Genomic DNA, 15,418 nt, shown 5'->3' with positions numbered 1-15,418 from the left:
AGGAGTGCATTTGTGTGTTGTATGTAAGTGTTGATAACTAAATTGTATACCTGAAACTAATATTACAGCATATGTTAACTGGCTAGAATTTAAATAAAAGCTAAAAAAAAAAAGAGATATATGGATTTACAGATAACACATGAATGAGTAGAAAAATGCACAATGATCTATGTCTCTTTGTTCTTCCTACTTATGGCAAACTTCCTTTCTCAGAAGTAGCTGGAAGATCTGAAGATAATCTCTAGAGGTACATTTTAATAAAAGTTTGGTTAAAATGTCAGGAGACTAAAAAGAGTTGATTCCTAAAGGGAATGGAAAACATCAATAAGGTCCATAAGTTAAAAAAAAAAAAAAATCAAGTCCTTGTCATTCATTCAGTTGTTTTCTAGTAACCATTTCCAGTTATGTTCTTTATCCTCCCTCTCCTGCTGCCAAGAGTGAGTCTACAGCAAAGCTAGGTCTTGCATGTTCATTGCACGTTGTCAGTGTTGGAAGGCTCTTAGAAAGCATTGAGTCTAATCTCCTTTGTGCACCAAGAGGGAAACTGAAGCCAAGGAAAGGGGGAAGGATCTTAATCCATCTAGGGAATAATGGAGGTGAAATAAGAACTCAGATTTCTAAGATGCTCTTTCAGTGACAGCATTGTGGCCAATAAAACAGCATAATCAATGTGGTCATTCTAATAATATGGAAACGATCATCATGAGCTGATAATATTTTGACACTATTTTGTTATGCTTAGAAATTCCCAGGGAGACTCTTTTCATGTAGTTTCTTAAGCTGGGAACTATGAGAAATTCAGTGGGGTAAAGAGGATTCTCTTTTCTGGGGTCTGTCTTAGGGAGGCAACTGTGGCATAGTGGGAAATGCTTGTGCCTCAGAGTCAGACAGATTTGGGCTGGAATTCCAGCACAGCACTTACTGATGTATAGCCATAGAAAAAGCATTAAATCTGTTTGAGCTTCTTTTGTAAAATAAAGGTTATAAAGAACACCAACCACCTAGGAACGTCATGAGGATTGAATGAGACAACATATGAAAGTGAGAAAGCACGAGAAGTAATGTGTAAGAGCTCAAAATGAAAAGAACTGAATAGGACTCAGGTTCTGTCTCTTTCTTTTGTCCTGAATTGAGTAATTGGGTGGTGTGTATGTCTGTGTGTGTGTGTGTGTGAGTGTGTGTGTGCTGGGGTGGAGGAGGGAGGGAAGGAGAGAGGGAGAAAGATTGAGATTATTTGAGATTATTTCTGGCAATGCAGGTGTTTGGAAAGTAATCACATTGGAAAACACCAGTCTACTCATAAATCAGTGATCATAGAATATTTTTAAAAACAGCTTTATTGAGGTATATTTTACATATTATAAAATTCATTCACTTTGAGCATACATTTCAATGATTTTTATTAACTTTACTGAGTGTTGCAGCCATAATCATCGTAACTCAATTTTAGAACATTTTTATCCCCAAATAAGATCCCTCATGCCAATTTATATTTAATATTTTTTTCTCACTCCCAGCCCCAGGCAACCACTAATGTACATTCTGTCTCTATTAGCTTGCCTTTATGGACATTTTATAGAAATTGAATCATACAGTATGTGCTCTATTGTATCTGTTTTTTTTTTACTTAGCATACTTTGAGGTTCATCTATGACATACTGTGTGCCAGTTCAATCCTTTTTATGACTGAATAGTATTCCATTATATGTATATATGACAATTTGTTTATCAATACACCAGTTGACAGACATTTGGGTTGTTCCTACTTTATTGGTGTTATAAATAATGCTTCTATAAATATTTGTGTAAATATTTTCAGAAGGCCTAGTTAGAATATGCTTATATTTTTAAAATTTTATGATTGAAATTAAAGCACACACATACACACACTCCTAGAAATTTTGCAGACCTCAGAAGACATGTGCACAAGTCTCCTAGGGCCATGGAACCCTGCTTAAGAAGTATTAGTTTAGAACACAAAAATTTCTAGTAGATCTGTAGGCCAGATGAGAAAATAAATGTTATAAACAATTTAAAAAGATAGAAGGAGATCTTGGACTACAAACCAGATCTCCTGAGAGACAAGTCAGTGGATTCCACTACCCATGATGCTATATCCACTGTAAGAAACACATTTCCTTATTTCCCTGCTGTACTCACTGAGCAGAGGTACACCAGCCAAAGGAAGCATCTTGGTTTTTTGAAAGTAGGGGGGAAAAAAGGTGTTTGGAAGTATTTCTGTTTACTGGCTAATAAGAAATATTTCCAGAGCATCAAAAACAAAACAGAACTCTGCCATCTGTCAGTAGCCACACATATATATGGCTTAAGATTTAACAAAATATATATAAATAACCAATTTATGATGGAAAAGTAATTAAAATTTACCTACATTCAGTGTAAAACACCAAAGACCTTGATAATGAGGTGGGCAGGGGTTTAGGGGCATGAGAGATTATCTTCCCAGTGTAGTAGGGCTGTGTGTTGGGGACAGTGCTGCAGTATTGACACTCTTACCTAGCCTGGGTCTGAGAACCTTGGAGGAGAAAGTTGCTCTCCCAGATTCTTCCCTGTCAAAATCCAAATCCAGGTATACAGAGAGGGAAATAGTGAACCAAAAAGTAAACTCATTCCTTGGCAAAGAGCTACTCTCCCTTACAAACAAAAACAACTTACTTTGCTAGTTCAAATATAGACAACTCAACTATTATGTGGGCTCGGGGTCATGTTGAAAATGTTTTTATCAAGTGCCCTTTGTGCTTCCACTGACCAATAACTCTCCAGTAAAACAAAAATACATAAAAGCAAGGTGCTCAAAGAAAGATGTCCACACTTTAAAAGCAATGAAAAGGAAATCTTTAAAAGCACTCTCCAGGGACGCCTGGGTGGCTCAGATGGTTAAGCGTCTGCCTTCGGCAGGGTCATGACCTCAGTGTCCTGGGACTGAGTCCTGCATGGGGCTCCCTGCACAGTGGGGAGCCTGCTTCTCCCTCTCCCTCTGCCTGCTGCTCCCCCTGCTTGTGCTCTCTGACAAATAAATAAATAAAATCTTAAAAAATATATAAAAAATAGAACAAAAACTGAAGTCTCCAAACATTTAAAAATAAATAAATAAATAAAAACACCCTCCAAAAGCAAAAAATTGAGTGTGATATTTGCCATGGCCAAACAGCAATTACAAAGAAGAAAAATATGTTTCACTTCACCTGTACATAAGATACCTTAAAAAGCAAAGTAAAACTTCATTTCCCTATTTCCATTGCCAACTCCAATTTTTGAACTTTAAAAAGGAAGTTAGAACAAAGGTGATTCTGGGTATGGCTTGGGATGATCACACAATGTTCATACCATGAGCACTTTGTTCTTGGCTGGCACACCTGTGCACTGAGGTAACCCTGGCAACCAAGGCTAGTATCTGCATTGTTACAGAAAAAGTCAGTGCCAAGAAACTCTTTTAGAAGGGCTAGGTATTCCAGCCAGGAAGTTTGTTGTCTTTTGTGGGGCTCACACTAAGCTTTGTAGTTACTGTGTTTATAGACACACCACTGGGAGATTTTGCTACCTGGCTGGTTTTTTGTTTGTTTGTTTGTTTTTTTCCTGCAATGTTGCCCCAGTTCCACTATGGTACCTGTACCATCCTAAAGCAGTTGTTAAGGGGAAGCTTTGAAGCAGTGGAAAAAGCCTTGCTCTGGGAATTAGTAACATGAGCTGGCTTCCTCGTCTTTAAAAAGGGATAAAATAACACCCAATTCAGGGTCTTAGGAGGATGAAATGGGTGTAAATGAGCTTCATAAATTATAAAGTCTAGAACAGGCACAGTGAAGAGGGCTGTGTCATTTTTATCATTGTATTATTGTTATTATTGCTATGTACAGTCACTATCTTTCCCATAGAACAGTAGTGTTGGATTTGAACCACTGCCAGGTGTATGGTGACCTTTGAACACCTAAGGCCTGCTCAAGCTGGGTACTAGTTCTTACCCTACCAGAAGGTATAGACATGACTAATTAAAGCCAGTGAGAAGAATAAACTATCCCAGAAATAAAAGAACAGAGAACCTAAACGCCAAGGCCAAAAGCCTTGGCTCATACATATTTGCTAATACCTGTGTGATGTCAGGCTGCTTGGTGCAGGCTTGTAATTCAATTGCTTCTAATTCCCAGTCCAGTACAATGGTCCATTTTACTTCTCAGGTGCTTTTAGCACTCTCATCAATGGGTTGCCCCAGGAGCCCTTAATCAGTGATTATAGATGATTATCCCTAAAGATGCATTTAATAAAATCCTGAAAGCAGAGGTCTTGCTGTAGAGAACATTCCTTTTCCAGGGCTAAAACCTGGTGATGAAGTGCACACGGTGCCTAATGCACTTCATTAACCACTAAGTACTTGCGGGATGGGAACTAGCTTTACAGGATTCAGAAAGATAACCAGACAATAAAGTAGAATACAGTCTCCAAGGAACTTATTCCTCTCTGGTCATGGGATGTATAAGTAGGACCTAAAGCAAAAAAAAAATGGGGCTTCTTTTCTTCTCCCACTCAGCTGCCCCTAAGTTGATTGGAGGATCTTTCTGGGAGACAGCTGGGAGGTAGTTTAGGAAAATCAGCCCCCAGGGGAACCTGGGTGGCTCAGTTGGTTAAGCATCTTCCTTCCGCTCAGGCATGATCCCAGGGTCCTGGGATTGAGCTCCACATGGGGCTCCCCGCTCAGCGGGGAGTCTGCTTCTCCCTCTCCCTCTGCCTGCTGCTCGCCCTGCTTGTGCGCACTCTCTATCTCATATAAATAAATAAAAATAAAATCTTTTAAAAAATTGATAACTCTAAAAAAAAGAAAAAAGGAAAATCAGACCCCAGAAGGAAGGTCAACTTGGCTCAGAAATTTTCTGTAAGTTTCAAAAACAGCAAGACCCAGCCCTGCTCCCTGCTGGAGTTGGAGAGTTATACGCCTCAAATAAAGAGTGAGGCCCAGATAATCAACCCACTGGGAAATCACTTGCTTTGCCCTATGCTGCAATGGAGAAACATTGTTCTTCAAACATGCCCTAAGAATTTCCAGCTGACCCAGGAAGATGAAGGAATCTAGAGGAACCTGGCAGAAGAAGAAGAAAGCAGAGGAAACCTTATTGGTCATAGGAGGTAAGAACTACAGAGAGAGAAAAGAAACAAAACAAAACAAAATCTCTATATCTTGGATGCAGATGAAGTCATGTGCTATTTTTCAATGGAAGACCACTGTTACCTCAACAACAATTTACAGACTATTGGGTCAGATGGTTTTCCTGGTAGCAGGGATGAGCTGCCTTAATCCATCTCCTAAGTCTCTTCCCTAAGCTGCTTAGTGATCCTTTAGGGTTATCTAGGCAGTATCTAGTAGAGAGAAAGAACTATTGCCCTTCCCTGTCCTTCTTTCATAGCGAAGAGCAGTTTCTGCTCTACTTGTTCTTCCCTGGACTATACACTCAGCCATGGGACCCACACTTGGGTCTGGGAGTGGGGGATGGGTATATAGGGCAGGTTGTTTTTCCCAAATATGCATTGTTTTGGATAATTTACTAGTCTTTCTAGGCCTCACTTTCCTCATCTTTAAAATAGGCATAATGTGTGAATAAACTTTTTTAAAATAAACTTTAATAAAGTACTGAAGTTATAGTTGACGTATTTACTCCAATAGCTGCAATCTACCTGGAGGAAGCTTTTAAAGATGAAATAATTGCACTCCTCCCACCTCTAAATAAAGTAAAAGTCTCAAGTCTTTGCCCAAACTAAGATCAGAGACTTTTAAATTGGACAGTGGAATGTGGGGAGGGGGGCAATAGAATGGATATTCCTACTGCCTCCAGCCTTTATCCACTTTTTTCATAACCCTGGAGCAAAAATAAAATAAGATAGGCAGGTAGAAAGAGTCTTCTCTGACCTTGCAGCCCTTCTCACTTTTTGACCTCTTGAGGGACAGTGCTAAATGGAAAATCTCTTAGATTTACACTAGGGTCAGACCTGGCAGAAAATGTACATCAAGGCTGGCTGCAGGGTAGGGGTAGGGGAGTTGCTGGGAAGGGGAGAGAATAGGCTTGGTATATGGGCAAGAACATTACCTCATTCACATCCAGGTATAAGAGCCTTATTTGTCTCTCCACCGTTTTTCCTGCCAAAGATTGTTGTTTTCAGTATCTCCTTACTCCTTAATATTGTCTTCCAGAAAATTAAAATTTCAAGATATTAGAGAGGCCTTGCTATTCACCCCTACATCACCAAGTAACTTAAGGTTAGTCACTTTCCATCTATGGGCCTCAGTTTCCTCATCTGCAAACTGGGGATGGTAGTCCTTGCCTTGCCCATCTCAGGGTTTGTATAAAGATCCAATGAGGGATGCCTGGGTGGCTCAGTTAAGCGGCTGCCTTAGGCTCGGGTCATGACCTGCATCAGGCTCCCTGCTCAGTGGGGAGTCTGCTTCTCCCTCTCCCTCTGTCTGCTGCTCCTCCTGCTTGTGCTTTTTCTCTGTCAAGTAAATAAATAAAATCTTAAAAAAGATCCAAGAGATAATGGCTGTAAACACACATTGCAAACTATAAAGTGCAACACCTGTATATGCAGTACATTTCAGCATTTCCACCCCTAGGATAACTGTGCCCTATCTCCATCTTGGGTTTTTACAAATTATGTTACATCCAGCATTCTGGGCTATATACACTGTTCCCAAAGAAAGGAGATAGTTACTCCACTCATCTGAGAACTCTTTTTCTTCAAATCTGATCCACTGTGAGGGAGTGGGCATCAGTTCAAGTGGCCCATTATAGACATAAGAGGGACTCAAAAACAATCCGTGATGCTCACATCTCAGCCCTGAGGTTCTCATCTGTCTTGTGCCATCAGCCTTGGAGGGTGAAGTTCCACTTTATTCTGAGAAGCATGTGAAACTGGTGGTGAGGGCTCATAAACTAATTTTGTTCTACTCTAAACCAAGAAAGCACCAATGGTCCTTGAGCTGCCCTAAGGTCAGGCTTCAGTGAGAACCTTCAGTCCTCAGTTCCCCCACTGCAGACCTCATTAATTTCGCTGTCACTTCAAAGACCAAAGCTCTGAAGTGAGTTTGGCCGTTGAGATCTAGAGATTTAGCCTTGGGCTTTAGAAGACCAGGCACCAGGAAGGGACAAAAGAGGCAAAAGTAGGAAGATAAATAAAAATAAAAGGAACTTTAGGAAATACCATTTAAAAGATCAAAAAGACATTGAGTTGAATCTCCACTAAAGAAGGGTAAGAGACCTATCTGTGGGGAGGAAGACCCTGGCAAATGGGGTAGCTCCAGAGTTGTCCCAACCAAAGAAGTCTAGGAGATGAGTGGGGAATCAAGGTGTCAGGCCTCCCCCACGATGCATGTAGAGGTGTGTGTGTGTGTGTGTGTGTGTGTACTATAGAGGGGGGCAGTGTGAAGGAGCTAAAAGGGGAAGGGTTTGATTTTGTCCCTAAAGTGCTAGGTAGACATATCAATATCTGTACTGTACTGAGAGGCCTCCACCTCAGGTCCACCTGACCAAGATGCAAGCAGTAAAACTCTACCCCATTCATTGACATCCCCTCCCTTTTTCTCTATAATTAAGCTGAGCTAGGAACATGTCTGGTAGTTCCATGGCCAAAGAATCCAGCTCTCCAAGCTAGCTATAATAAGGAAGCAATAAATGCTACAGGTCAGTCTTGGGAAAATGGTAAAGAATCAACACTTTGGTGGGATGGGATAGGATATGCCCCATTCATAGAGTACTGGCTGTTGTGGATACCACATCCCAGGCCCCTGCTACTGTTGTGTATAGGAACAAAGCAGGAGAGTCCAGAGAGAATGACTGGGCAAGGTTGCCAGAAGCCCAAGAGACCTAGGGAGGGAGCAGAACAAGTTAGAAATCTGTGGAGCAATCTCATTAGTCTCCTGCTCTCCTTATCTCTCACAAAAAAACACAAAAAAACACAAAAAAACAAAAAAAACATAGTTTAGGTCAATGGTTGAAACATTAGAAACAGTAGAAATACATCACTTAGCTAGGTTGATGATAGTTCTACCCTGTTCTATCTTGGTGAGACCATTCCTCATGAAGCTGGGTTCAGCTTCAAGCCCCACATTCTCTAGAGAAACACAAAGTGGTACGTTACAGAGAGGAAATGTTCTCTTTAGACCTCTTCAGGGCTGTCACAAGGCAGAGAAAGCAGATGAAGTCTGTGTAGCCCATGGAACAGATCCAGGACCCATGAGTAGCTACTACAGGGAGACAGAAGGTTTTTCTTTACATTGAGCTCCAATCTACCAGTCATAGCTGCAATACACATTGGGCAATAGTAAGCTCTCTGACACTGTAAGTATGTGAGCAAAGGTGACACAAACATTTGTTGGGGATATTACAAAAGGAACTCAAACATGGATTGGAGGACTTGGAAGGGAAGTTGGACTAGATAACCTTGAAGATAACTAAGCTGACTGGTTTGATAGCAGTGTTAGATTTCACCTACATGTTGTTCACATTTTCTTAGGTAGATGTAGAGAAGGGGGAGTCAGAGGGCCTGGACAATATCTTAGCTGCAGAAATATGGAAAAGGGTTTTAAAAGGTAGTTGGTTAGTTGAAAAGTAGGAATCTATCCACTCTCCTGCCTCATATTGTCTCATGCTACTTAAGCCTCTGAGAAAGTAACATTGGCTATAGAATGGTCACATTGATAAAGTTAGACAAACTCTGGAATGGAGCCCCCAAACTGAGCTCTAGCTTAATTCTACCATTGATTTGCTCTGTGACTTTGAGCAAATCATTTTCCCTCTCTGTCTCAGTTCCTATCTTTATAAAACAAGGCTAACAAACCCTGACCTGCTTACCACAAAGGGGTGTTAGATCAGACAAGTGTAGTCAATATGGAGGGGTATATAAATTGGACTGGGGCTGGGTAAGGAAAGAAAATTAACATGATTTAAATATTTCTAATGCATCAGGCACTATAAAAGACGCTTGCACATACATTTCTTACTCAACCCTTACAAGAACTTATGAGGTGAGTAGTACTCTACTTTTTATGGTTTAAAGACCTGGGGCTCAGAGAGGTAAAAAGATTTACACAAGGTTCACATAGCTATTAAGGAACAGAGGTAGATTTCAGGCTGCCAGATGGCAAGGCTTACATATTTTCCCATTGTGTCATGGTGCTTGTACACATGAGCAGAGATAACTGAATATGACTATTAGACAGTGAGGCCCTGAGAAAGCTTGTAAAAGACCAGGATAGAAAGACCAGCATCATGTCAACCTGGCTACTTCCTTGACAATTGTAGGCCCAGAAATGTGATATTACCTGACAGACTCCAAAGATTAGCATAGCCACTGTTGCCCCTCCAGTGTTTCTAGCTTTCTCTTTCTCTACCCCTAGCCCTACTGAACAACAGTATTCCAGAGGAAAATTCCTTGGGGGTGGTCCCCAGTTTCTGGTCTTTCTGTCCCACCTTTCCAGCTCACCTCACTAGAGTTAAGGGCTGGGGACTTCAAAGGGCATATTGAACTCCAGTCTGTCTTCAGAGTTTTCAGCTGTGTCCCCCCTCAAGGTCTCAGCTCCAGTATAGGAGGCTGAACTGGAAAACGTTTGCAGGTCTAGCTCTGTGCATTCGATGGGGGTGTGGACCCAGTGGGAGTGGCTCTCTGAGGCACAGGAGGCCATGGTAAAAGACTCCTGTGTGGGGAAGCCACAAGTTGAACTGCAGTCATCATCCAGGATGGGGTTAAGTGGCTGGGTCTCAAAGATGCTTTCACTCAGTGGGGACTCAGGACTGGTCTCCTGGCCAGGTGGCATGGTGAAGAGAGATTCCTCTTCTGCTGCCTCATCAGCCTCAAACTGCAGCGAACCTCCTGCAACTTGAAGCAGAAAGCCACTGGGTCAACCAAAGGCAGGAGCTCCTTTCAGTGGAGCACCTGGTCCTGAGTACAAGATGGGCAGGGTCCGGGAAGTAGTGCTCTCCTTCCCCTCCCTGGAGATCTAAGTACCTAGCACCAGGCTGAGGTGATACAGTTGGGAAACACACTTACACTGGGGTATCAAATTGAGGCTACCTAGTGGTAGATCAAGAAAAAGGGTCAATTTCTCCAGAGAAAGAGAAACCCTTTGTGGGCAGCAGGATTTTGACCCTCTTCTTCCATGATCTTCATCCCTTGGTGTTATGCCTGTGTGTTATGTTGTGTCATATGGCAAGAGGCACATTGCAGATGGAATTAAGATTATGGACCTTAAAATAGTGATATTATCTTGTATTACCCAGGTGGCCCCAATGTCATTACATGTGCTCTTAAAAGCAGAAGAATAAAAGCAGAAGAGTCAGAAAGAATATCAGAGAGACATTACATGAACTAGTTTTGAAAATGAAAAGGGGTCATAAGCCAAAGAATGCAGGTGGTCTCTAGAAACTGTAAATGGCCCTCAACTGACAGACAGCATGGAAATGGGACCTCATCCCTATAACTGCAAGTAACTGAATTCTTCCATCTTTCTGAATGAACAAGGAAATGGATTCTCTCCTCCAGTTTCCAGAAAGGAACACAGTCCTGTGAACACCTTGAGTCTGGCCTCGTAAGACTCTAAGAAGAGATCCAGCTAAGCCTACAAAGCTTCTGATCTATGGAAATGGTGAGATAATAAATGAGTTTTGGTTTAAGCCATTAAATTTGTGGTAATTTGTTACAGCAGTGATAGAAAAGTAGTACATGCTTCATGCATAAGTTTGATACAGCATCAGGTTATAAACTAAGAGCCCACAGAATGTGTATTTGTTTGACCCTCTGCATTGTGGTTGTTTTATTTATTTATTTATTTATTTATTTATTTATTTATTTATTTTCTCATTCATTCATTTATTCATTCATTCAGTATGTATGTATATATGTATTTTGTTATTAGAATTCATCATCAGAGCTTAAAACTATCATACAGAAATTCAGATTTATGGATTCTTTTGAAAATTCAGAAGATCTTAAAACATTGAATATTCCCCCATGGTAAAATAAAGAGAAAGAGAAAGAAAGAGAAAGAAAGAAGAAAGAAAGAAAGAAAGAAAGAAAGAAAGAAAGAAAGAAAGAAAGAAAGAAAGAAAGAAAGAAAGAAAGAAAGAAAGAAAAAGGAAGGAAGGAAGGAAGGAAGGAAGGAAGGAAGGAAGGAAGGAAGGAAGGAAGGAAGAAAGAAAGAAAAAGAAAGAAAGAAAGAAAGAAAGAAAGAAGAAAGAAAAAGAAAGAAAAGAAAAGAAAGAAAAAAGGAAAGAAGGACGGAAGGAAGGAAGGGAGGAAGGAAAAAAGGAAAGAAAGAATGAACCACCTGGAGCTGAGTAGCAGATTCCCCTTTGGACAGGAGATCAACTAACTCTTTAGTTTGCCATAGTCCCTACTCCTCTCTATTACACCATATATTGGATCTAATTCACACGCTGATTTCCCCATATGACTCCAGTATGCATGTTAGTCAGTGACTCCTGATAAACACCCTCTCCAAATGGAAAAAAAAAAAATCTTATCCTCTTTCTCCTTTGGAGACCCTGAGGGAGCTATCTGCCTTCATATCCCCAGAGAAGGGTACTTCATTATTATCTTGAAGAGAGGGGAGGAGCAGAGACGGGTTACACATTTCTCCTTTCCTGAGGCAAGAGGAGGGACAAAAGCAACTCTCAGATGTTGCCTCATCTTCATCTTTTTGGGCTGTGGGGACCAAATTCTTCACTGCCCATGTTTCATGCCCATGCCCAGGGACTGGGCAACAGCTTTCTTATTTAAGAAACTGGTTCCAAAGTCAGAAACAAGATGGTCCACCCTGAACCACAATGTTCCAAGATCCACCAAATAGTAGAGGAGAAAGAAGCAGAGCTTGAGAGGAGTCATAAAGGGATAACAGTGTTCCCTTTGTGTTCCTGTAGCCCATGAAATGCTAGATTCACCACTACTTAAGCCAAACCTATATGCTAGGCCTTTTATAGATTATCTGGCATGGTCTAAAGCCAAACATACCCAAGGAGGTCTATGTAAAAGAGATCTTCCCACATAGAGAGAAGTTAAAAAAGTGATATTGTTTTGGGCCCAGTATCCAGTGGGCTGAAGAGGAGTCTGAGCACCAGTGTATCTAAGAAACTTTATCCTCCCCCTTTCTTACTAAATAAACTCTATTCACTAGCCTGGATTCCTGTTTAGGTGTCTCTGCCTAGCTCTCAGTAACTCAATGACACTAAAGCTGCACTGAACCTTAGTACTCTGGGCTCCTGCTTTAACCCCTTGCTTATTGCTGGCCAGCCCATCATCCTATCTCCTCCCATCTTTACCTTCAGTGACCTGGACTTTCTGTCCCATATTTTTGGCTAATGGCTAGAGTTGTGCTGAAAACAGATCACAATGGTACTCCTGACTTTAAATATGACCTTCCATCTGCAATTTCCATGGCAATCTCCTATGGGCTGGGCCTGACCTCTTTGGGTGTCAGTATTGTCTGGGGGAAAATGTCTGGGTCCACCAACTCCTCTGGAAACTGGGCTCTCAGTTACCCCCATTTGGGATATTACTATACTGGTAACTGTTGCCCAAGACCTCACCCACTTTTATTACAGTCATGTCTCAAAACCAGCCATTCATCCTCCATTCCTGACAAGCTCCAGAATCTATACATATAAGTAGAAATGAAGAATTAGAAAAGAACTTAGAAACCAACTAATCCAATACCAACTCTCATTTTAAAGATTAGGGATAAAGAGGCCCAAAGAAGCTAGATGACTTGTCTAAAGTTGCATAGTTATGTATAGGTTGATTTAGAACCTAGGTATCCAGATTCCTTCCCCAAGGGTTTTCTCATGATGTTGTGTTCCTTTATGAACCCCTGTACCTTAATGAATCAGGTTCCATAAACTTGCAGGGTTGGCCTCAGTTGTCTCTGAAGCCCCGCCACCCACAGATAGTCCACCCCTGAAGTTTTTCAACACTGTAGGGAAGGCCCATTAACTCTCAACCCCAGAAAATTCCTCTCTTCTGCTAATCAGAGCCTTGCTCTTGATACATGTAATATGTGAAGCAGCTACCCTTACCACGCTGGCAATGTCTGTTGAAGAACTGCTTGCAGTAGAGGAAGAAGAGCCCCAGGAAGGCCAGGGTAAACACCACGAGCAGACTGCTCATCAGTGCAACAAGTGTGGCCTCCTGAGGGGGCACTGTGGGTACATCTGCTTTCACTAAGCTCAACTGGAAGGCACCTGTGAGACAAGAAAGTGGGGGAAGTCAGTCACTGTGGGCAGTCAGTAGTCACCCTGACACTGGGCCTGAACTTCCTTAGGCCATTATCCTCTTCCTAGGACCTTCCCCAGTTAGGGCTGCTAAGCTGGTTTTAATTCTTTGTAGAGAAGGCAAAAACATAAAGAAAAAAATGGAAGAACTTGCATATACTGTTGGTATGGTATAAGTTAATATAATTATTTGAAGATACACATATTTTATGGTCTTTCCATGTCACATCTAGTTATATAACCTAGAAAACTGGAAACAAACTAAAACGTTCATCAGTAAGGTACAGGATAAATAAATCATGTAATGATATAATATTATTATATAACTTAAAATAAAAGACCTGTATGGATCAATATAAATAATCCAGAAGGGAAAAGGCAAATTGGGGAAAGTGAGTAACTTGAAGTAATTTATATAAAACATCTATCACCAAAAAATACAAGTATTAAAACATGGGTGGAGGGTTTGGTAGAATCATAGTGCTCACCAATTATCCACATGCTTCCCTGCATTTCCTATACACCCTTGTAGTTAGGCCATCAGAGTACTTCTGGTCAATGGACCATGAGTGAAAGTAATGTGTGTCCCTTGCAGACTGAAGTAGTTAAAAACCACTATGTGTCTTCCATATCTTCCTTGTTCCATCAACCTAGGAGCCACATGGTCTAGATGGTATAGTCACAAGATGGAGGAATGTCTTTGTATAGTGAAAAATAAGCTTTTGTTGAATTAAGTCACTGAGATTTAGGGGTTTATTACTGTAGCATAGCCTACCAACAGGATGCATACAATTTTATGACAGTGGTTGCCTCTGGGGAAATAGGGAGAGAATGAAATTCAGAGAGGATCCAAAAGGGAATTCTATAGGGGTGCTTGGGTGGCTCAGTCGGTTAAGCATCTACCTTTGGCTCCGATCATGATCCCAGGGTCCTGGGATGGAGCCCTGCTTTGAGCTCCCTGCTCAGAGGGGAGTCTGCTTCTCCCTCTCCCTTTGCCCCTCCTTCATGATCTCTCTCTCTGTCTCTCAAATAAATAAACAAAATCTTTAGAAAAAAAGGAATTCTATTAAACCTGTGGAATCTTTGTTCTTTTTAAGAAAATCTGAAGTAAATAGGCAAAATGTTAAAATTTATTAATTTTGGATGTTGTACAACTAACCTTTTTTTATAAAGATTTTATTTATTTATTTTTGAGAGAGAGAACACGAGCAGGGGATAGGGGCAGAGGGAGAAGCAGACTCCCTGCTGAGCAGGGAGCCTGAGGTGGGACTCGATCCCAGGACCCCAGGATCATGACCTGAGCCAAAGGTAGATGTTTAACCAACTGAGCCACCTAGGCGCCCGCAACTAACCATTTTTATATTTTTCTTCATTTTAAATATTTCTACATATTTGAAGTATTTCATAATATAAAAATATCAATAATTTTAAAAGAGTGAGTATATATATAGATGGTAAATAGATAAAAATGATAGATAGACAGAAAAATGGATAGTGGTATGGGCATAGACTAGATCCTAGTACTTCATTCAGGCTTTTACTATTCCTAAGCAATAGAGACTCTTTTAAACCTCATATTATCATCATCATTATCATCTATAAGTGCACAAATATTATAATTTATAGTGTTTTATAAATCTATTAATTCATTAGACCTAGACAGCCATCTCATAAGGTATGAAGAATGGTGATTATCGTGACTTAAATTCTTTTCAGATGATGTAAAGAGGGTTGGGCAGATAATGTATTGTGAAATAAGAAATCAAATCTAACTGTTTTCCTTGCCAATCTGCTCTACAGGAAGGAGTACAGGGGGTAGGGGAAATCTTTACTATCCTATCTTGCTACCACTCAATGGGTTGGAGGAAAACAAGAGAAGAGAACTGGATACACACACTGAACCTCAGAGGTGGGTGTCTGTCTTGTGCATGGGATGCACTCTTGGTCCTGCAGTCCTCCAATACGTGTCTTTCGGTAGAATCTATGGTCAGAGCAATAAGGAATGGCAAGGTAATAAAATAAGCAATGCACATGGGGTGGTCCTTACTGAGACCATAAGCAATTTCTAAAAGTCTTGCCCTCCTGGAAGCCAGCACCCATCTGCAATCCTCATGAATGCTCTGCCTCTATGTCTGATTCTTAATCAGAGTCCCAGA

General features: G+C 40.9%; 1 protein-coding gene across 4 annotated transcripts in view; it reads right to left on the bottom strand.

The window, feature by feature from the left end:
- Positions 1–9,493: 9,493 nt before the first annotated feature.
- EDA2R (ectodysplasin A2 receptor) overlaps positions 9,494–15,418 on the bottom strand; it is a 46,225-nt gene continuing 40,300 nt past the window's right edge. The window contains exons 3-7 of one of the 4 annotated variants that reach the window (XM_078064219.1): positions 15,158–15,243; positions 13,068–13,232; positions 12,458–12,459; positions 10,048–10,102; positions 9,494–9,876 (exon numbers count right to left, since the gene is read on the bottom strand). In XM_078064219.1, coding sequence (XP_077920345.1) covers positions 9,494–9,876; positions 10,048–10,102; positions 12,458–12,459; positions 13,068–13,232; positions 15,158–15,243 — 691 coding nt within the window. The remainder of the gene's footprint in view (positions 9,877–10,047; positions 10,103–12,457; positions 12,460–13,067; positions 13,233–15,157; positions 15,244–15,418) is intronic. The other 3 variants (XM_078064220.1, XM_078064221.1, XM_078064222.1) reach the window with 3 other exon arrangements.

The sequence above is a fragment of the Halichoerus grypus genome, chromosome X (genome assembly GCF_964656455.1).
Source record: "Halichoerus grypus chromosome X, mHalGry1.hap1.1, whole genome shotgun sequence".
Taxonomy (NCBI): domain Eukaryota; kingdom Metazoa; phylum Chordata; class Mammalia; order Carnivora; family Phocidae; genus Halichoerus; species Halichoerus grypus.
This window is presented reverse-complemented; position numbering and strand designations above follow the sequence as displayed.